This window comes from Culex quinquefasciatus, chromosome 2, assembly GCF_015732765.1.
Source record: "Culex quinquefasciatus strain JHB chromosome 2, VPISU_Cqui_1.0_pri_paternal, whole genome shotgun sequence".
Taxonomy (NCBI): domain Eukaryota; kingdom Metazoa; phylum Arthropoda; class Insecta; order Diptera; family Culicidae; genus Culex; species Culex quinquefasciatus.
In genome coordinates this window covers 96,109,796-96,130,756 of record NC_051862.1, presented here as the reverse complement: position 1 = coordinate 96,130,756, position 20,961 = coordinate 96,109,796, and the positions used below count along the sequence as shown (strand labels likewise).

Genomic DNA, 20,961 nt, shown 5'->3' with positions numbered 1-20,961 from the left:
TTCGATGCCGATTCCAGTGACTTCGCAGGACTTCTTCCGCTTCCGATTCCCGCGGACGGGACGAAAATCTTCCTCCTCGGAGGATTCCTCCACCTCCATCTGTCAAAAACTTCCAAGCACGCGAGATGACAACACGAGCAAAACACGTCTTAACTTGTCGCTGGCTGGCGACTGAGTGATTTGTGAACGCTTTCCGCGGTCCTCATCTGCATATATCGCGCTATCTCCTGCTTCAATAACTCAATCGCTTTGACGAAATTAGCGCCGTAATCCGTCATGATCACCATGACCGAGATGAGCTTCAGAACTTCCGCTTTTATGTTTTACGCTGTGTGGGCCACTTTCAGATCAATGAGACAGAGTTTACGGATGTCCAGCTTTTTCTGGTGGAGAAACCATTTTCAGACAGACCTTCTTATTATTAAGCGCTATCTTTTCTGAAAGTTAAATAAATAATCTACAAGTGTGAATTTGAGAAAACTAAAAAAAATATAATACTGCTGAATTCCAGGAGCCTCAAACACGTTGAGGGTCATTCCAGCGACGGTCACCATCCTGACGCAAGACTCGTAAGCGCTTTGTCTATTTCTATTTGAATTTTGCGCATTTTTCTGGACGTTGAGGGTGGCTCTTCTAAATGGTTTCGTACTCCTGCACATGAATTGTTTCCAGATTGAGATGGAATGAGCCAAGTATAATTGACCGCTAAATCTTCATTTCGCGATTCGCAAAAATGTTAACGCTGAGACCCATGCGACCTCAAGCTACCCTAATACATACCCTATCAAGGAACTTAATCAGCAACATTCAGCCTAACTATCGCATACACATACAATCACCTCCCATTGTGCAGTTTCTTTCTAGTTTTCTAGTGCCTATTTTTATTTTTAATCGAAACAACAAAACAAAAACATGTACAAACTGAATAACATAGGATTTTTATTCACAGATTAAAACACGGCATGTACCTCGATCATGATACATTTGGAATACTTAACATCGGATGTCTAATAAGGAAAGTAAGCGAAACTTAACGTAACCTACGATAGCTAACCCGTGAGGGCTTGACTTTCTGCGAGCACGGAGTCGTGGCAAAGCTGGTTGACGAGTTTGAAGAGTCCGTTTGAGCTTGCGTAGCGATTTCCGGCCTGCCGTGCATCCTCCAGCGTCATCATGAATCCGTTCCAAAACTGAATGGTAATCATTCGCAGCACTTCCTTGTATTCCTCGGGAGTCTTGAGTGCGTAACGCAGACCCTCGTTCTTGTGTGTCGTCTGGTGGTGCTGCATCAACATCGTAAAGGTACGGAACTGTACGTTGCACTGGCCCTCGCCGCCCAGGCACTTGAAGATCGGCACGTGGTACAGAATGTGATGCGCCAAGCTCTTTTCGTCGGCAATTTCGCTCTTGCAGTTGTTGTACGAACAGTGGTAGGTGATGGTCTGCGGAACGGTGTACTCGTTGAAGATCACAGCTTGGCCGGGATGGTTGGCGGTGTAGTGGGCCGCAAAGTCCGCGTTGTTGTCCGTGATGAAGGGACACTTTTCACAGCCGTAGTTGGAGCTGTTGAGACGTAGGATTTTGTTCACGACGTCGTCGGTGAGGAAATCTATCCAGCCCTTGGAATATTCGTTCTCCACTTTGTGATTTTGGGCGAAGTGATTCACCATCTCTTGCCGGTTGGCACCCATGACGAAGTCACACTCGGCGCACCGTTTCGGATTGCGGAAGTCCATGTAGATGGGCTGCAGTCCCGAGTGGAACGCGGTAAAGTGCGACTTCATCTCCGGCATCACCGCACCCTTCCGGCAGTAGAAGCACAGGATGATCTTCGAGGTTCGGAACAGAAACGGCTTGTCCTTGCTGCGAGTTCCTGCCAGCTGATGCATTTGCTTCCAGTGTTGAATCAGCTCCTGGATGGTGTCCGCCTTCTTGATGCAGTAATGGCAAGCGTACTTCAGGAAGTAATCGAAGCGGGACTGTTCCGGATTGGCCAACGAGTTGCGAAGGACCGATGGTTTTTCGTTTGGATGTGCCGCTTTGAAGTGGGACACGATGCCCGCTCCGAAATCATCCACGTAAGTACAGCCCCTGAATCCACACTTGAACGCCTTGATCACCGGGGTAGCGTCCTGCTTGGGGCGTTTGGCCAAACTGCCGGCGCCTTCCGCGAGTTCCGCGCTTCGACGCTTTCCAGAGGTACTCGGCGTTCCAACGATGACAACGTTCGCCGGTGTTTCCTCCTCGTCCTCTACGTCTTCTTGATCTTCTTCAACCTCGACCTGAATTCCTCGGATGCTCTTCGTTTTGTTGACTTCCCGGCGCCACAGAGGCGTCGTATCGGCCCGGCTATCGTCCCCTTCGATCGCTTTGTACAGTGAGATGATGAGAATTTCAACTCCCGGATGTTGCTGCTCGTAGTGCCGGGTAAAGGCACTCTTGAGCGACGAACTGAACAAGCACCGAGCGCATCGATACTTGGCGTTGATGTTGTGCGTGTCCTGCAGATGGGATCTCATCTCACCGAGGGTTACACTTTTGAACATACAAACGTCGCACTTCCACTTGAAGACCACATCGCTGTCCGCCGAGGCCGCGGCACTGCCAGCAGTGCTGCCGTCCCGAATCACAAGCACTGCGGCGTTCGCACTTGGCGGGTGCTTATCACTCACGTGCCGATTGATATCCTTCTGGTTGTTCAGGAACAGCTGACACGTGCTGCATCGGTACAGCTCTTTGTCGTGCAGTCGCAGGTGCTCCAGCACTTTGGTCGCGTTCAGTTGACCGGCAAATACGTGCACCGCTGGACAGTGAGGACACTTGTACTCTTTCACATCGCCGTGCAGCGCGTTGAGATGGGTTTGCAGCATGACTTCGTTGATGGTCAGATATCGACAGTTTGGTGCACCGCAAATGTATCGCTTGGTTTCCTGCACGAAGCACAGCGACTGGATCAAATCGTCGTCTTCCTGGGAACTGGCGGCAGGGTTGCGCATCCGATCAAAGTGCTTCTCGCCTTGGCCCCAACACGGAACAGGATTTTTAGGATCAACGTTCGACACGGGCATATCGTTCAGGTGACCCTTCAGATGGCGGTACATGTTGATGCGAACTTTGGTGCTGTACTGGCAGGTGCTGCAGCTAACCATTTGACTGAAGATGGCTTGTTTTGGCAGCGTTTCACACTCGTCCGGGGCAAAGTGCGTCTTCTGCTGAAGCAGAGCAGCCTGCATTTTGTGGTTGTACAGATCAATCAGCTTTCGGTAGTAAGCCCTCTTCTCGGCCTCCGTTGGTTGACCCGGCGCAAACAGGATGATGTCGTTGTTGGGATCGTTCTTCTTCGGGTTCAGGAACAGAATGGTTGGTTTGTTGAACTTGTGAACCTCCTTCACGTGCTTGATCACATCCGGCGGGTAAGATCCCTTGTAATCGCAGATAAAGCAAAACACTCGCTGCGTTTCGTGCGACTTCAGGTGCTGCACAAAAGTCACCAAATTGGGGAACTGATTTTGCTTCTTGCAGTGACTGCACGTGTACGACGCGGATGGCAAGTGTCCGTACGTTAGATGCTTCCGCAAACCGATGCTATCCGCGGACTGAGCATTGCACCCCTTAAAAATGCATTTGTAGAGGTGTGCCTTGGGCAGCCCGGTGTCCTTGATCATTTCGATCGCGATACGTTCCGCTTCCAGCATCAGCGCTTCGTCCTCCTGCGGTAGCTGTTGAAGTGATGCACCAATACTGCATACGTTAGTGATGATCGGTAAAACAGGCATCTTATTCGGCGATATAACTATCTTTGTACCTACCAAGGAAGAGGCCGGTCTGACCACCGCCATTGCGGTGCAACCGCCTTCAACCCTGGAAATGATCGGCACAGAACTTGTAGCAGCGGCGGCCGCACCACCACGCACCTGTGTAATGATCGGCATACTCTGCGAGGGTGCAGGCGCATGCTCCTGGTAGTTTCCTTGAACTGCCGAAATGATCGGCACCGACGTCGTGCACGGCAGCATGATTCCACCGCCGGAAACGGACGCAATCATTGGAACCTTGATCACCTCCGTCCGGTTAACCACGAACGTTTGCTTGGGCTGCTGGGACAACCCCACCGACGACGATGACGACAAAGCCGAAGGAATCTGGGCGCTCAACAGGATGTTTGAATCGCCGACACGAATCGGTGGCAATTGCAGCGGAATCACCGTCGGTTTGGCGACTCCCGTGTAGCATATATCGTGATTGCTCTTCGTATCGACCGACTTGTAGCTGAGTTCCTCATTCGTGTACGAACACGGCACAAACACACTCTCTTCCAGGGCTTTCTCGTACAGCGACTTCAAGGTGGCCTCCATGATCTAAAAGCAATGATCCATTAATTAGTAATGTAACAAATCAACAGCACAACAAGCACACTGCAGCATACCTTTCCGGGGGTTTTGTTGTACCGAACGCAGCAGTAGAACGGCTCCATCGGGTGCTGATTGCACACGTGCACCTGGATCGCTTCCATCGTGTCGGTGCCAAACTTGCAGTAAATGCACTCGTAGATTCCGATCCGGTGCGTCAGCAGATGGCGCGGCATCTTCTGCTTCTGGATGCTCTCCTGGCAACACTGGCAAGCCACGTTCACCGTGTCCGGGTGGACGTCCTTCAGGTGGGTCATGAACGCGTCGAGAACGCAAAACTCCGACTTGCACACTAGAAACAAATTAATTTTAGTAAACTTAATCAAATGGACACCAAAACGAGGTCAAGACCTTCAAGAATAACAACAAAAGAGAAACGCCAATTTCATTAGCGTTTTCTTGACCTTGCCTAGAGCAAAAATAGAAGGAAGGTACACTTACCGGTACAAATCAACGGGGTAATGTTATCCATTCGACGCCGATTCAGCAGCTCCTGGTCCACCGCAGTCAGCGGATGTTTGTCCGCCTCGATGACCAAAATCTGATTCTTCTCCTGGCCGTGCACGAGCTTTTGGTGCAGGATGACGTTGTACGCTTCCCTGCTCCGATAGAAACAGTACGCACACTGGTGGGCGCTCTTTCCGTGCATCATCTTTAGATGTCGCATCAGATCGGCTTTGCTCTCGGCCGTAATATCACAGTAGGAACATTCCAGCCAACTTTTGCGACTCACCGGACCGTGCATGTCGCCGACCAGTTCGTGGTTGTCCAGGTGCTTGTCCATCATGGAGTCGACGTGCGTGGTGAAGCAGCAGCTGACCGCCATGCACTTGTAGAAGCCGTACAAACTCTTCGGTTCGAGCATGTTTAGGCAGTGGGCGCGTTCCTTAACCGTGGCCATTTCCAGCCAAGGCTTCAGATTGATCGGCTTCTCTTCCGCAGCAGCTTCTTCCGCCAGGGACAGTTTATCGCCGGAAAACCTCCGCAGTTTCAAACCAGGCCGCTCCTCCATTGGAACCGGCACAGGACATAGAGCAGGAGGCGCCACGTTCAAGTCGTCAATCGCCGAGCGGTCCTTGATGTGAACTACGGCCATGTGTTTAACTTCTTTGCTCAGCTCACATGAATCTTCGTCGATGACCTGAGCCGTGCAGAGGCGGCAAAATCCGTCCCACAGAATGTTGCCATGCTGATTAACGTGTGCGTACATCTCCGTCCGATTCGTATTGGCATACTTGCAATCTCCAATCACACAAAGATACCACGTTTTGTCGGCGACCCTACAGAACCCGATGTTCGACACCACCTCCTTGCGCTCGAAAACATCGACTTGCTCCTCTTTCACTTCCAGCGGTGACGGCATCGGAACGTTGTTTGATTCTGCCAGCGACCGGCGTGCCTTCGTTGCCGCTGCCTGACGTGTCTTAGCTTCAGCCGAGTCCTCCTTGGTTGGAGATTCAATGTCCTCCCACTCGTCATCGTCGTTCGGCGTAGTTTTTGATCGCATCATTTCGTCCAAGTTCTTCCGCAGCCGATCAACGATCGATGGTTTCGGAGGCGACACAAAACTGCGATCGGTCAACACCTGAAGTGAGTCAATTTCCTCGCTGACGGATGGAATGAAAGCCGACATGTCGCTTTGCCTGTTAGTCGTGATCTGGGGCGTAAGTTCGGGCATCGAGATATCTGAATCTAGGGTTTCGTTCGACTTCGAAGCCTCTGCCGACATGTCGGGTTCAAAGTTCAGCGCACTGAACTGAAGCATTCCAGTGCATCGTTGCCGATCGTGCTCCTCTTTCAAATGCGTTTTCATATTGTCCGGCGAAAGCTGAACAAAGTTGCACAGCCGGCACAAGTACGCGTGGATGTGGTTCTCCTCAAACACCAACTCGTTGACCACCTCCATCGAAGAACCACTACATTCGCTATCGTGCGAGTACGTGCAGGGCGTCAGAGATTTGATCGTGCAGTTCGTGCACTTGTACCGATACTCTCCGGTGTGGCTCGCCAGGTGCAGTTTCCAGTTGTACCTCGTTTTCGTCAGAACTTCCTTGCAGAAGATGCATTCGAAGGTAATGTTCTGCTCGCAGATGTTACCAGTAACCTTCATGGGGTCCTTCTTGATCTTGTTGGCGGTCGGATTCGGAATACGGCTCAGGTACACCTCGTGCAACGGGTGATAGCGCACGTAGTGCTGAACCATGCTTGAAATCTGTCCGGTATATGAGCAGAGGGCACAATCCTTGGACTTGTCACTCTTACAGTGCAGCTCACGAAGCGTGTTCTTGGTCACCGGTTTCGGAGCGTACGTTTTCATCGGAGAAGAGGCTGCCTGCTGGGGTTTGGCCTCCGTCTTTTTCTTCTTCTTAGATACAACTCCCGTCGCCCAAACGTTTCGTCGCTTCTTTTTCGATTTCGGCGAAACAGACGCCGAACTGGACGCAATCGACACGTGGTCATCGTCCACGCTCTCTTCGGTAATCTTTCGAGCACGACCGTTTATCATGGTCACGTCCAGCTTCTGGACCACCACCTTCAAATTTCGCAGCTTTGGTTCAGCCTTCTCCTTCGGTTGCGTGAGATCCACCACTGAACGCTTCGTTGCGGGAGGTTTGACGACATCTTCAGCCACCGGTATGCTGCGTCTGGTGCAGCTTCGTCTTCCGGTTGCTTTGAGGATTTCGTCCCGATCGTAGCATTCCGCAATATTTTCGTTCAGCTTGTCCAGTTCTGTCGCCTTTCGCTTCTTCTTGACGGCGGCGGCGTTCTTTTCTTTCTCGCAAGCTTCATTCGTAGAGCTGATTGACGCGGATGTAGTACGTTCCCTGCTGCCTTCAGCTTCGCCGTCGTCCGGCTTTGGGTCCTGCTCGTTCTGGATAGTCTTGTCACTAGGACTTTCGATGATTTCCTGGATTTTCTTCAGCTTCTTCTCGTCCAACATTGTGCTCAGCATCGCCAATAGTTGGGCTTTGTTATCCGGGGTGGAATTAGACAACAGGCTCTCTATGCCGTCCTTGTTTTCCTTCTTGTCTTCATCGGTGCACTTTGTAGGCTCTTCATCCGGAACTTTCGTGTCCTCGTCCTTTAGATCAGTCTGCTCGGCAGTTGTGTCATCACTTGCTGTATGATCTTCGTCAGCCAAAGCAACTCGCGGCTTACGGCCGGGCTTCTTCTTGGGCTTTTTGCCTTGTGGCTCGCTGGTGGTGCTCGACACGACATTTTCGCTGGCAGCTTCCTCCGTTGGTTTCGTCGCGATTTCTGCTGACGAGACTGTAGTTTCGCCTTCGTCAGTCGTCACCGGTTTTTCATCTTCGTCATCGTCGTCGATAACCACTATACGCTTACGGTTTTTACGCAGCTTCCTGACCACAACTTCATCGTCAGCATCAGCCGTTGGAGCTGCAGGAGGCGGTGGTGTATTGGCCGAATTTCGTTCAATATCATCCTGTGACACCGCGATCGATGCCCGACGTCTCGTGATCCTTGCTGGAACCGATGTAGGTAATGCCACCACCGGCTTTCGCACTTCATCACCGTGCATTTGACTGATAGCCACCGAGTTTCGTCGAGTCATGATCCTGCGCGCAGCCGGAATTGCTGGCATCTGGAATACTGGCTTCTCTTTGGTAGCGCTAGGAACGATGGTTGGGACCTGGAATTCCGGCTTGTCGCTGTCAACGTTAGACTCCTCCGCCGGCGGAGACGGTTCAGCAGGTTCAATCGACGGCACTGGATCGTTATCCCACATATCGTCGTCCGTGCACAGACTTGCTGCGGCTGGCTTTGGCTGCTTTTTTGGTCCTTTCTTTTTGCCTTCCTTCGGCGCTGCTTGCTTCGGCAGTTCATCGGCATCCCACAAGTCGTCGTCTTCGATGCTGCCCATCGGTGGCTCGGGAGATTTGCTTTTCTCTTTGTTCGCGTTTGGTCGACTTTTGCCGGCGATCTTCTCTTCCTTTTCCTCAACAATCTTGGGCGGAGCCGGTGGTTCCACTCGTTTGATTTTGGGGATTTTGAACCCGCCAATTCCCGTCGCGGGGGAGGAAGACTTTTTGGTAAAATCTCCGCTGCGATACATCTTGTCGAACGAGGACAGCTGCTCACCAAATAGATCCCTACCCTTCGAACCGGCGGCTGGCTTGTCCTTTTTCTCCGATGAATGCTGTTTCTTCTCGGGTTTGTGCGAGGATGACGACGAGGAGCCAGACGCTGGGGAGTTGTGCTTGTACGGCTTAAAGCTCGACTTGGCATCGTGCTTGGCGTGATCTTTTGCTTGGGGAGCAAAATGTCGTTCCTTGTGAATAGACGGCTTTCCCGGTTTCGCGTATGCCTTGGCAGCCACGCGGTTGTTATTGGGAACCATTCCGATGGACAGGCTGGGATCTTCGACGGGTTTTGACTTGTCCACGTCCGGCTTTCGGCTTTCCTTGGCCTTATCACTTATGTGTTTCTCTCGCATTTCCTTCTGACGACGATACTCAGCATACGTAGACGGGGTCCTGTTAGGGCCAGGTACCAAATGATCCAATCGTCCCGTCACATGCTGCTGTGGATGCGATGGAGGGCCCCTAAAATCGCCGCCATGTTGATGCTTCCGGCGAGGATCACGATCTACAACAGAGGGGACATCCATGGGCAGTGGCGGAATCATCATCGGATGAGGTTGCGCTGATACTGGGAAAATGGGCAGTGACGGTTGAACCGGTGGTGGCACGAACGGTGGTCCGTGAAAAGGTTGATCGTACTGTGGCGGTGGTGGTGGTGGTAATCTTTCTACTCCAACACTCATTCTACGAGCTGGAAACCCAGTTACGGGTGGCAGCACGGGCTCAGGAGGAATTTCCTCTACAATCACCTGGTTGGCGCAGATACTCAGTCGTCGCTTCGGGAATTCCAATGGAAGATTGGGATTCGGAGCGATACACTTGGGCAGCTCGTTCGGAGGAGGCGGGGCAGGTGGAAGGGGACGAGCCACTCGTGAGTCATGAGTATTGGGGGGCAAATGAAACCGATTCACAGGATCAGGAGGAGCTTGGTCGGGCAACGGCATTCCGGTGGAAATTGCCGCCGCTTTCCGAAGTCGGGGATCTTTAATCATCGGAGGATGGACCGGCACTGGTGGTGGCACTGTTTGGGGCGGTGTGTACAGGGGGGAAATATCCATTCGATCATTCGTCATTCGCACATCATCCGGCAAATTTTCGCGGCGTCGATAAAGAGGAGACAACTCCGACGGACCTGGAGTCAGCTCTATGATGTTACTGTTGCGAGATGCCGTGGGCCGAAAGGAGTTGGTCGCTGGATGTGGAAAGTGTTCATAAGAATCATTTTCAGTCTGCCAGTACGACGATGTTGGAGAAACGTCGACCGGCGAAGGCGGTATCATGTGTGAAGCAGGGGGGAACGGGATATTCGGGTTGCCATGGTTGTGGTCGAAAGGAACCGACGGAATCCGCTTCAACGATTTCAACGTATCGTTGATTGCCGCCCGCACCTTGGTGTTGGGCTTCTCGATAATCAGTCTTTGGATCTCATCCAGCGTTAGCGGTGGCTTTTCGGTAGCTTTATCCGGCGATTTGGTACGACCATTCGATGGCACAATAGGATCACGACTATCGGCGAGTGCTTCGGTGGGCTCCGGTTCTGGATCCGGCTCGGCCGGTGTGTCTGGAACCGGAGATGCCGGGGTTGGTATATCCGCTGAGGACGTTTCGGCAGCTGGCTCTTCTGGTGATTCAGAATCAGTGGACGCAGATGCTTTTGACGCCTCATCCGTTGCGTCCTTTTTCTTCAACGGGTTCTGTGGAAGAAACAACGTCATATGGTGCGTTAAGATTATTGCTTGGTGGTTGGTCACTTTTCCGTTTGACAATATTTAGTTTGTACCCCGTTGGTTTGACAAAAAAAAACTAAAAAATGACAAACTGTCACTTTTTACACTGGACTCACACTTACTGTCTAACCTAACTTTTGGGAGTAAGAGTGAACGTTGTGTAAAGATGGTGTCAAACCATCGGGGTTTAAGTATTAAAATCTCGGATGAGATTAAAAACTCCCCATATTAAACTAATGTTTTACTTGCGTTCAAAATATTGCGGAATTATTCTATTCTACACTACTTTAAGTTAACCACTCACCGTTTCATACAGCTTAATCAGCACCCCCTCACATTTGCAGAGCGAACCGTAGTTTAACCTGCAATGGAAATTTGGACAGGTGAGAAAAACTAGCAACACTTAAATCAACATTGAACATCATTACCTCTTGTTTGTCAGAAGATCGTACATGGTGGTCAGCTTTTGAAGCTGCTGCTGCCTGTTTTGCTGATTGTCGTTTTTGTAGAAACTAATCAACTCCTGCAGGAACGGTATGTACGTCTTGACCCGTTTCCAAACCTCATCGTTGCGAGAGGCTTTGTCCTCCTCTGCCATGGCGGAAATTCTGAAAGACCATTACGTTGTTAATAATATTACGCTATTTGGTTATTTTAAAGCTATTTCAACTAGGAACAAATCTGGAGATTTTTTTTTTTAAAAAAAAAAAAGGTCCAATAGATCAAATTTCCAGTTTTTGCTTTTTGGGTGTTTTTGAAACCGCCTTGAGTCAGGGGTATAAAAAACGATCAAAAAGCAAAAACTGAAAATTTGGTTTATTGGACCTTTTCAAAAAAAACTCCTGAAATGCACGATTTGCTTCAAGCCAGAATGATTGAAAGTATTTTAAAATTTGTTTCTTTCAAATACATTCAGAAGATTCTCAATATTTCTATTTTGAACGCATATTTATTTTCGGATTTAGTACGAGAAACTTTTTAATGCGTTGGGGATGCTATTTTTATTTCTAATATTGATTATGATATTACGCTATAGTACAGCTTGTAATTGTCAATTTCATCTACTAGTAAACCAATGAGATTTTTTTTAACGAACGTTACATCTGCGCAACAGTTGATTTTGCTAATACGTAGGAACACTTAGTTTCAACATCTATACGGAGCCACTGCGAATGAAATTCCTCCTAAAACATTTCTACGTTACTGCATGAACTTGGGCAATGGTTGTTGCATTCTCTTCGTTGATTTATGCCGTGATCTCTTTCCCACAGCTGCAAATGATGACGAATGGTTTTAATTTTTGGACGCCATTTTGTTTTCCGAGCACATTTTGACACGCACACCAACACGACACAAGAAGGAAATTCTACCCATTTCGAAGCATGAAAAGGCGACTGAACTCTTACCTGCTTGTTTCAAACAATCAGAAAACAAGTCAACACTTGATTTACTCCAGTACTGCAACTCAATAATCCATTTTGCTGTATTTTTTCTGCTCTTAACTTAATCACCACTCGCAATAAAAAATTTACACTCCACTTCCAAATGTAATGTTTTCTCTCCGCCTGCTGGTTGACAACTGATTTGCCGAGTGCCAAAAAGACGCCGCAAAAATGGCGGTGAAAAGGTGAGAGAAGAGAGAGAGAGAGCGTGTGCACTCAATGCTGGTAAAAAATGTTGCCAGTGTTCGCCACTAGAGGCGCGCACTTGAGCGAAGAGTGATTCGATGTCAGAAATTTGACACATCGCATCATGACTTTCTCACCGTAATTTTCAGTGTAAACAAACTAATTGGAGCTATGATGTCGTAAACGGGAAAGTTTTGTACAATAAAATACAATTTCTTAATAAAACAGTTGAACTGTTGGTCTCTGTGAATTCCCACCGAAGATTTTCATTGGACGCCAAATGCAATAAATTACTGGGGATGATATATATTATCTATGCATGATCGCAAAGTTTACTACTGCAAGTTGCAGTATTGAGTGTTTGACAGTATATCCGGCTCTGTTTACAATGAGTGTGAGCGGGATGAGCTGCTTTTATACGGCCAAGGTTGCCTTTGAATTTCCCATTAGCTGATGCACGATGTGATTTGTTTACCTTTTTGCGGGAAGAAAACGTCTAACCATACAAAATTGTAGCCGGATCTTTTCCGGGAATTTCTGTAAGTTTTTTGAAAACTTTTTCTTACTATATTTATAAGTAATATATCTGTTATGTACCTAAACCCTCTACAACCTAACCCCGCCTTTAGACGGGCTTCGATCTAAAAATTCGCCAAAAATCCATTTTCCAACCAATTTTTGATCAAAAGGATTGGAAAGAAGAACTCTTAATTTTTTATAAAAATTATGGGTTGCAAGTTGTTTTATGTGACTTTGCCAATGTTTTTAAAAATGTATTTTTTCAGGGGTCAAATTTGGCTGTGTTTTTTAATAACATTTTCTATATTTTCAGTAAAAAGAAGTATGCAATATTTTTTGTAGCGTCCCGGACTATGTATCTACGCATTTTTTTTACAATTTAAATGATGATGGTGCCATTATATAGCAGAAAATGTGAAAAACAAGCAAGAAAAACAAATTGAAAAAGTGACTGTAAAAACGTGAAAATATTAGATAGGCAAAACGTAATTATATAAGGTGGTAGAATAGGCCAAATACTACCAAAAACAAACATAAACAAAACTAGATCAATGCAAATTAAAATACTAAAAATAAAACAAGAAAAACATAAAACAAGAAAAGTTAAGTTTTTTGTAAAACAAAAGTTGCTCAAAATGACTTCCTGAACACGGGAAAAAAAAATTTCGAAAAAAAAATTTGGGCATTCACAAATTGATTATTGACAAATAAAACCGAATTGAAAATTGAATTGACCTTTTCCGGGAGAGATCGGTTGCAAAACAGGTTTAATCGTTTAGGGCCAATACGCACCTCCAAAGAAAAGTTGTTAAGAAATGGCTCTACGAACAGCTGAACAAAGGAAAGGGAACGATTTCTTGGGGCTTTTCTTCACCCTCTCTAGCTTGCTTTCGCTGCCGCTGCTGCCCATTTAAAATTTTTCTTTACCGGTTCCTTCCAAAGTGCGCATGTACCGCTTTGAACATTAGGTGCATTCTCGTACCGCAAACTGGCAGCAGAGCGTTTTTTTTTTTCTTTAGCTTATTTTTATTAGGTCCTTTTAGGTGCTGTGACCAGGTTGGGACCGAGGATCGGTAAAAAACAATATATAATAAAAAAACAACTCGTTAAACTCCATACTTGGAGCTTATGTAACCGATGAGGGTTACTTGGTCCAAGCGGGTCATGCAGGACTTGAACATGCCGATGTATTCGGAGAAAATGCCCCACAGCTCAGCCGAACTGTAAAGCTTCTCCCCGGCTTCCTCTTTCGTGGCTCCACCGTCTCGGGAGTCACTGCTTCCTTTGCTGCTTCCTGCGGGTCGAGGGCGATCCTTTGATTTTCCGTCCGGAACTGCACCCGGCAGCGGAGGGAACTCCGCCGGCGTGAACACCGGAACAGCTGGAATCTGCTTCTCCGCCTTCCTTGCCGGCGGGTTCGTTTTCGACGCCTGCTGGCGCCTCCGGATGAAGTCCGCACGCTTGGGGCAGCTGCGGTCCGTGGCTTCGTGGGCTCCAGAGCAGTTGGCACACCGCTTCGGCTCGGCTTCTTGGACTTTGCACTCGTCCGTCTTGTGGGGACCCCCACAGTTGTTGCACCTCCCCTTGAGGTGGCAGTTCTTGGTTCCATGACCCAGTAGGGTGTAATATCAAAATCGATTTTCCAGCACAGCACTTTTTCAGTTCCTTTTGGGGTCCTAAACAACTCCCCAAAGTTTGGGACCGATTGGTTTAGTCCTCACTTTGCGCAAAGCGATTCAAATAAATTTGTATGGGAAAAATCATTTTTTTGGATTTTGGTATTTATCAAATCCACGTTTCATATTATATCAAAACCGGACTAAACCAATCGCCAGAAGGAACTAAAAAAGTGCTGTGCTCACTAATATTTTTGGTGGAAAGGTAGCTTATTAGCGTAGAAAGGTAGCTTATTAAGCGTCCTCAAAACTCGTCTAAAACGTGATTTTCGAGCAAAAAACACGTTTTAGATGAGTTTTGAACACGTTGTATCCTTTTTTAGGGGCAAGCTAGCACCATACTCTCTTCGGGAAAGTTGTAGAGGACATTTCAGAGCATCCGAATATGAGTCCGGTTTCGATATAATATGAAACGTGGATTTGATAAATACCAAAATCCAAAAAAAAGGTTTTCCCCATACAAATTTATATGGAAAATTGAATCGCTTTGCGCAAAGTGAGGACTAAACCAATCGGTCCCAAACTTTGGGGAACTTAAAAAGTGCTGTGCTCACTAAATTTGGACAACTTTATTTTTTTCCATACAACCATATTACACCCTAATGACCCAGCTGCAAGCAGTTCCATCACTGGGTCACGTTCGGCCGCTTGTTCCGGTAGGCCTCCAGCTGCTTCAGGTTGGTTTATCCCTTGGGGAACGTAACCATGTACGGGGTGTCCTCTGACGAGGCGAACTCTCCTTTCCTCTTGATGGCGTGCACCTCCACAGCATCCAGGTTTTGCACTTTCTTGAGGTTCTGCTTGACGTATTCGGGTGAGCCGGTGGAAGTCCTCTAACAACTACGCGGAGTTGTCACTCGCTTCGTTTCTCGTGGGTATAGAACTCCACGTTGTTCGCAATCAAGTGGGTCCGTGCGGTTTCAAAACGCCCCTCGGAGATACACAGCAATTTGATCCCAAACGGAGTCAGCTTGTAACTTGGCTTGGTTGTGCACGGCGACATTACAGTCCTCAGCTTGGCGTAGCTTGTATTCATTACCACCAGAGGTAGAGGTTTCTTGGCCAGTGGAACCACCGGAACCGATGGGACGCTTCCTTTCCTGGCTGGGTTACAATTGTTATTGTTGTTCTCCGCCAGCGGGCTGAACTTGTTGTTGAGAAGATTCTCCTCTTAGCCATTCCCGACGCTTCCGCGTTCGATTTACGGAACGGAACTCGTCCCCATCGGAGGATTCTTCCACCTCCATCCGTAAGCACTTTGCCGCGCCACGGAAACAGCATAAAATAACAACCGTACAAAAGTCGACGGCAACATTTCAAAAGGCATCATGTACATTTTGACACTTTCTGGGTTATTGCATATTTTGAAAGTACTCCTAATAAGCTACCTTTCCAACAAAAATAAAAATCTCTGGCATCAGCAGTGTCTGTGTTGTATAACCCTGTCAACCTGTCAAATAAAAGACTACATGAACCTCGTGACGAAAAAAAAAGCATCATGAAAAAGATGCCATAAACATTCCTCGATGAAAAGCGAATCATAACAAAGCTTCTCCTCCAATAACAGCAGGGTGATAGACGTTGGTGATTTCAAAAGAAGTTATGTTTGTTTTTCTTAAATATAATGACAGAAATAATTTTATAGTGACTATGGATGATCAAGTATCAATAAGAGCAACATTTTTCATCGTTTGTTATCATTAGAACATCTATTTTTGCTTTTTTTTTTGAAAAATTATGCTCAACATTCAAATGCGTTTTTTTTCTAAAAACGCACGGTTTTTACATGATGATTCTTGAAATATTGGCTTCGAAGTTTAATAAAAACGCGATGTATCTGCGATGTAATCAAGGGGCAGTGTAAACTCTTTGTTACTCTGTTGTTTCGTGCTTATAGGCTAGTATGCAGATCGGAAGGAAAGGGGTCGCTTATGGCAGCACGATTTCATTCACGATCGACCTAATTCCAATATTATCACCAGGCCTGCAAAAAATATCCAACCTAGCGTACACATGAAGCAAATCAAAATGTCAGTTCACTGCTAGCATGTGACTGTAAGCCTACTGTACAGTGTCTGTTCAACCACTGACGCCTGACTCGTGCCGGTCGGCTGCTGGAGAATAAGAGACGTGAAAAAATAAGCTACACTCCCTCAATTCGTGTCATACGGCTGACTCGTAAAATTCTCTTTAAACACTATTTTGACAATTTTTAAACAATTGAATGGTTCTAGACTGTGCAAAACACTGCAAAAACCATAACTTATATTCAAAATTATATTTCCACGCTTAAATACAAACTCTTTGTGTAAAAATTTGTTTCTTTATGTGTGTGCGTGCAACGTCGAATGAGCGTTGGTCGACTACTGCCTCGCATTGCAGCTGCTCAATAGAGATATCCACGCGCGAGAGTGTGTTGGTTTGGAGTTTAGTTACACGCAGACACAGTCAAATCGAGTAGAATGATTCGTCTGTCAAAATCAACTGTGTCCTTTGTTATACCACGAGCACGTGGTAAACAGCTGGTTTTTACAGGCGACTAGTCTACTCGATTTGCCTATGTCTGCGTAAAAATAGTGTAAACAAAATCAGCTGCTTGAAATTCAGCCAATCACAATCGATCAAAACCAAAACAATACTTTTAATACGAATACTAACACAGAATCATGGTGTGCGTGAGAGAAACCGTGGAGATCTCTATGAGCTAGGGCACCCACGACTGCGCCGGGTTTGTTTATGTCACGGTTTTGAGGTTCAGTGAATGGATCTGAAAAATTCGTGTCAGCGCCGCCGATTTTCGCGTTATGACCCCTGACATTTTCAGCACTGATTATCACTACACATTGAGCACATAATTTGTTTTTTTTTTTCCTTTCTGCTGTCAGTTGTCGTCTAAGACCGTTTGTGATCTATCTCGGTACAAAGTTTTAACTCAATCTTCTTCGTGTACGTACACGCAATACATGCGCACGTACATTATTGAATCAATTTATTATGTCACGGTTTTCTTTAGACCACATTTTCCACAAACGAAACCGACTACTTTATCGACTTCATTTTGCGGGGCGAGATAGGATGCCGGCACGGTGTAACGCCATCTTCCTATGGAGCAACCCGAAAAACGAAAAAGTGACCTCCACCGGGGGTTGAGTGTATCTGCACCAATGAACAAGCAACCCTGATATTTCTAAACCTTTGGCCTCTCACCTTTACGTAGTAAATTTTCAATAGGGCGTAACCTTACATGTAAACAAGCAACATATCACACTTATGAGCTATCTACACTCACTTAGCTTGGAACATCTAAGTAAAGTAAAATAGATAGGTTACTCAGGAACAGCGATGGAATAATCATCATCAAAAGAAAATCATTGGACGTTCATCAAGAGAAAAAATCCGAGGGGAGTTTGGCTCTTCTCTCTCGCGCACGAAAGATCGGTAAAAGGAATCTAAAAAAATCATCACCTTGATAGGGGGATGGCGTCGCTATTTTTAGAACACGTTTTCCACTTTTTCTCATCGAAACCGACTACTTTATCGACTTTATTTTGCTGGGTGAGATAGGACGCCGTCTATTTTTAGACGATGACTCAGCACTTTTCCACTCTTGCGCTTAAAAAAACAGGTGGCAGCACGATGTAACGCCACGTCCCTATAGAGCTATCTACGTGCGCATGTATTGCGTGTACGTACACGATGGATTTTTAGGTTAAAATTTGTGGTCGCCAGCAAAAACAAATGGTAAGCTAGTGTGCGTGAGATCGGGCTTAGATAACTCTATTATCCGACGGAATTTCTTTTTCACTACTACACTAGCAAGTGGAACGTCACACGTCGAAATATGGAGTGGATCAAGTGGACAAATGTTTTTTAAAGTCACTTCTACCACCAAAGCAGTGCTCTGCTTGAAAAATGATTATTGGAATGATTTTCAAAATCAGCAATCTAACCTCATTCTCGCGTTTTCAATCCGGATCTCAGAATTTTCAATGAAAAAGGCAACTTAGCAAAAAAATCAAAAAGTCAGTCGATAGAACTTTTTATTTCTTATCTCCTGTTCGCTTTATGACGTTTCGCGTACGCACACTAGCGCACCATTCAAGCATAACTATGAAAAAGGGCCGAAGCCGAAGTGTAAAGAAGAAACTATCCTGCTCACGCCAGTTGATGTTTACATTAGGAACGAGCAGGATAGATTCTTTGTTTACGCTTCGGCTTCGACCCTATTAGGTTTTACAGCGTGACGTCACGAGCGCACACGCACACACATTTTTACAGAGACACGTGCAAAAAATGTAAACAGTGCAGCCAAGCTGTCAAATTTCTAACTTAAAAATCGAGTCGGCGTAAAATTTAATTACAATATTTTGCTAGCATTTGAATTTGCTGGGCGGACAAAATTGAACCTCAATTTATTTTTGTGTCCATACTCGCAATACACGGGCACGTAGATAGAATGTTTGTGTAAAGCCATAATTTCGCCCTTTTCAATTGTTACTAACCCTTACCAAAAATCATGATTTTTTGAGTTCTAAATCCCACTTTTCATACGATTTTTTGAGTTCAGGTACTATAACCATAAAAATGGTTATATGGGTTGAACTGAAAAATTCGTATGAAAAGTGGGATTTGGAACTCAAAGAATCATGATTTTTGGTAAGGGTGTGTGTACGGCTTTTCATTCGGGATGGATCTATCATTTGTTTACAATATGGCTGACAACAAAGAGCGTCACTTTTCCATAAAGAACTCGGCCAGAAAGGTGAAGATCGTCCCCAGGTTGTACGAGGGGAGGAATGTTGATGCCATTGCCTACTGTTGGTTGAAGCAGCGCTAGCGCTCCGCCCCGAAAATTGTCCACGAGCAAACACCGGTACAAATTTTCGGGGCGTCCGAGGCTCGGATAGGCAAAGAAATTGCATTATAAACTAAGGCTGAAGAGAGTTTTCAATACTTACCACAATATCCGAAGCAGCACGGCCAAGAATCTCCGGAGGGCCAACTTGAATGTTTTTTTTTTCTTCACACGCACGTCTTCACGCTACGAACTTTGAGAATGGAATGAGGTGAAACAAGAAAAAGGGAGAGGGAGAGGATGAGACACTCACGACAGCTGGTATAATTATTATACCGGTTTGGTTGCTGAAGGAACTCACCGCTAGAGGCGCTGCCATCGGGGAGGTGATTTTTTATATTAAGGTTGAGGGCATGGCTTTCTACCTAAGGTACTCGCGATTGAGTGTGTAGTAGTGCGGTTGTCAAAATCGCTATCTCTGACTCTCTCACTCCACTGACACTGACATTGTTTATGTTTTGGTTTTCCTGTCACGGTCCATTGTTCTTTTGTTATTGTTTTGGTTTTAGTGGCACGGAGTCATGCACTCACACTAATGCAAAGCAAGATGACGAGTACCTTTGATATACAGCCTTGGGTTGAGGGATATAGAGTTATCTAAGTCCGAGCTCACGCACACTAGCACACCATTTGTTTTGCTGGCGGGTACAAAATTTAACCTCAATCTTTTTCGTGTACGTATACGCAATACATGCGCACGTAGATAACTCTATTCTAGGGATATTTAGTGTGTAATTTTCATTTGTTTGAAAAATATATCGATCATTTTAAACTTATTGACAAACTTTCTGTAAAAATAATTTCTGATGCCGATATAAAACACAACATTTTGATGTTAGCTATCGATAGGCTAAACTTTTGGTTTTGTGTGTGTGTGTGTGTGTGTGGTGTGTGGTCCAATCCAATACCCGCTAACCGGTAGCGAAATTATGGGAAAGTATAATAGACAAATCCAGCGAAAGCTCAACGCTGCTTTTTGATGGTGAGAGATTTGACAGCTCCCATACTAAATGTCTCGATTTTCATACTTTTTGTTAATTTTCTTCTAAAATAAAACACTTAACATATGAAAACTATATATTTTTGGTGCCCAAAATTCCTGCTGAATCGAATGGTGTACTTATCTCAATTGCAAATTTTTTGAACAGTTTTTATTTTAATAATATTCTAGACACATTTTGTGCACCTAATCAATCAATACTTTTATCATTAATAATCATTTTATTGCTTAAAAATTGAGTTTTCCTGAGCTCCCATATTCAAATACATGGAAGCTGTCATTTCTAACACCATTGGCCACCTAGCGGCCATTTCAAACTGGATACGTCTATTTGTATCAGACTTTGTATATGCCGAATGCTGATACAACTTATCTCAGTCCCGGGTATTAGGTGGTGATAGCCCTCGCGCTGCTTCCAACGACCCATTTCAGAATGGCAGAGATCCTAGCGGCCCAATTCCGAGGTCGGTGGGCATTGTCCGGCCCCGCCTTAACATAGAAGCAAGCACCAGACGGATCCTTGATCTATCTTAAGACTCAAAATCCCTTCAAGCAAATCAGGGATCAGAGCGTATTTAATATGAGAAGAATACAACATGTTTTATAACCTTCAGATGGCCGACTGGTTAGAGTCCCAGACTATCAATCCAGAGGTGTGAGTACGAATCCCAACTGATTCAGTTTCGTTTTTGTTCATATTCAACGTTCCAATTTCTGATTCCAAATTTTAAAGCTACCGACCGGGATTTGATCCCTGAACCTTCTGCTTGTGAGGCAGAAGCCGTAACCATTAAGCCACGGAGCCGGTATGATAGGCTAAACTTTTGGTGTTATTTTAATATTTTGTTTATACTTGGTATAGTGTTGTAGTTGTCAAATTAAAAAAAAAATCAAATTATTCGCTCTACAGCATGGCCTTGGACCTTTCGATTGCGAGATTCCTGCTCGAAACTAGGTGCCGGGATTCAAACTGATGACCTTTGGATTGTTAGATTGCGACTCCACCAAGGAACCCAGGGAGACGACTCCTACACCTGGATTGAG

At 46.0% G+C, this 20,961-nt stretch overlaps 1 protein-coding gene across 4 annotated transcripts; it reads right to left on the bottom strand.

The window, feature by feature from the left end:
• Window positions 1-915: 915 nt before the first annotated feature.
• On the bottom strand, window positions 916-19,125 carry LOC6031456. 4 transcript variants are annotated; one of them, XM_001842208.2, is made up of 7 exons: window positions 11,646-11,831; window positions 10,668-10,847; window positions 10,544-10,601; window positions 4,851-10,206; window positions 4,427-4,701; window positions 3,810-4,358; window positions 916-3,719 (listed from the first exon to the last, which is right to left on the bottom strand). In XM_001842208.2, exons 2-7 carry the CDS (start codon window positions 10,835-10,837, stop codon window positions 1,050-1,052), a joined length of 9,078 nt encoding a protein of 3,025 aa, XP_001842260.2. In that variant the 5' UTR covers window positions 10,838-10,847; window positions 11,646-11,831; the 3' UTR covers window positions 916-1,049. The 4 variants fall into 4 exon arrangements, with proteins under 4 accessions (XP_001842260.2, XP_038114157.1, XP_038114156.1 ...); XM_038258229.1 differs by having other exon boundaries at window positions 3,915-4,358; XM_038258228.1 differs by lacking the exon at window positions 11,646-11,831 and adding an exon at window positions 19,021-19,125 and having other exon boundaries at window positions 916-4,358.
• Between the last annotated feature and the right edge of the window lie 1,836 nt (window positions 19,126-20,961).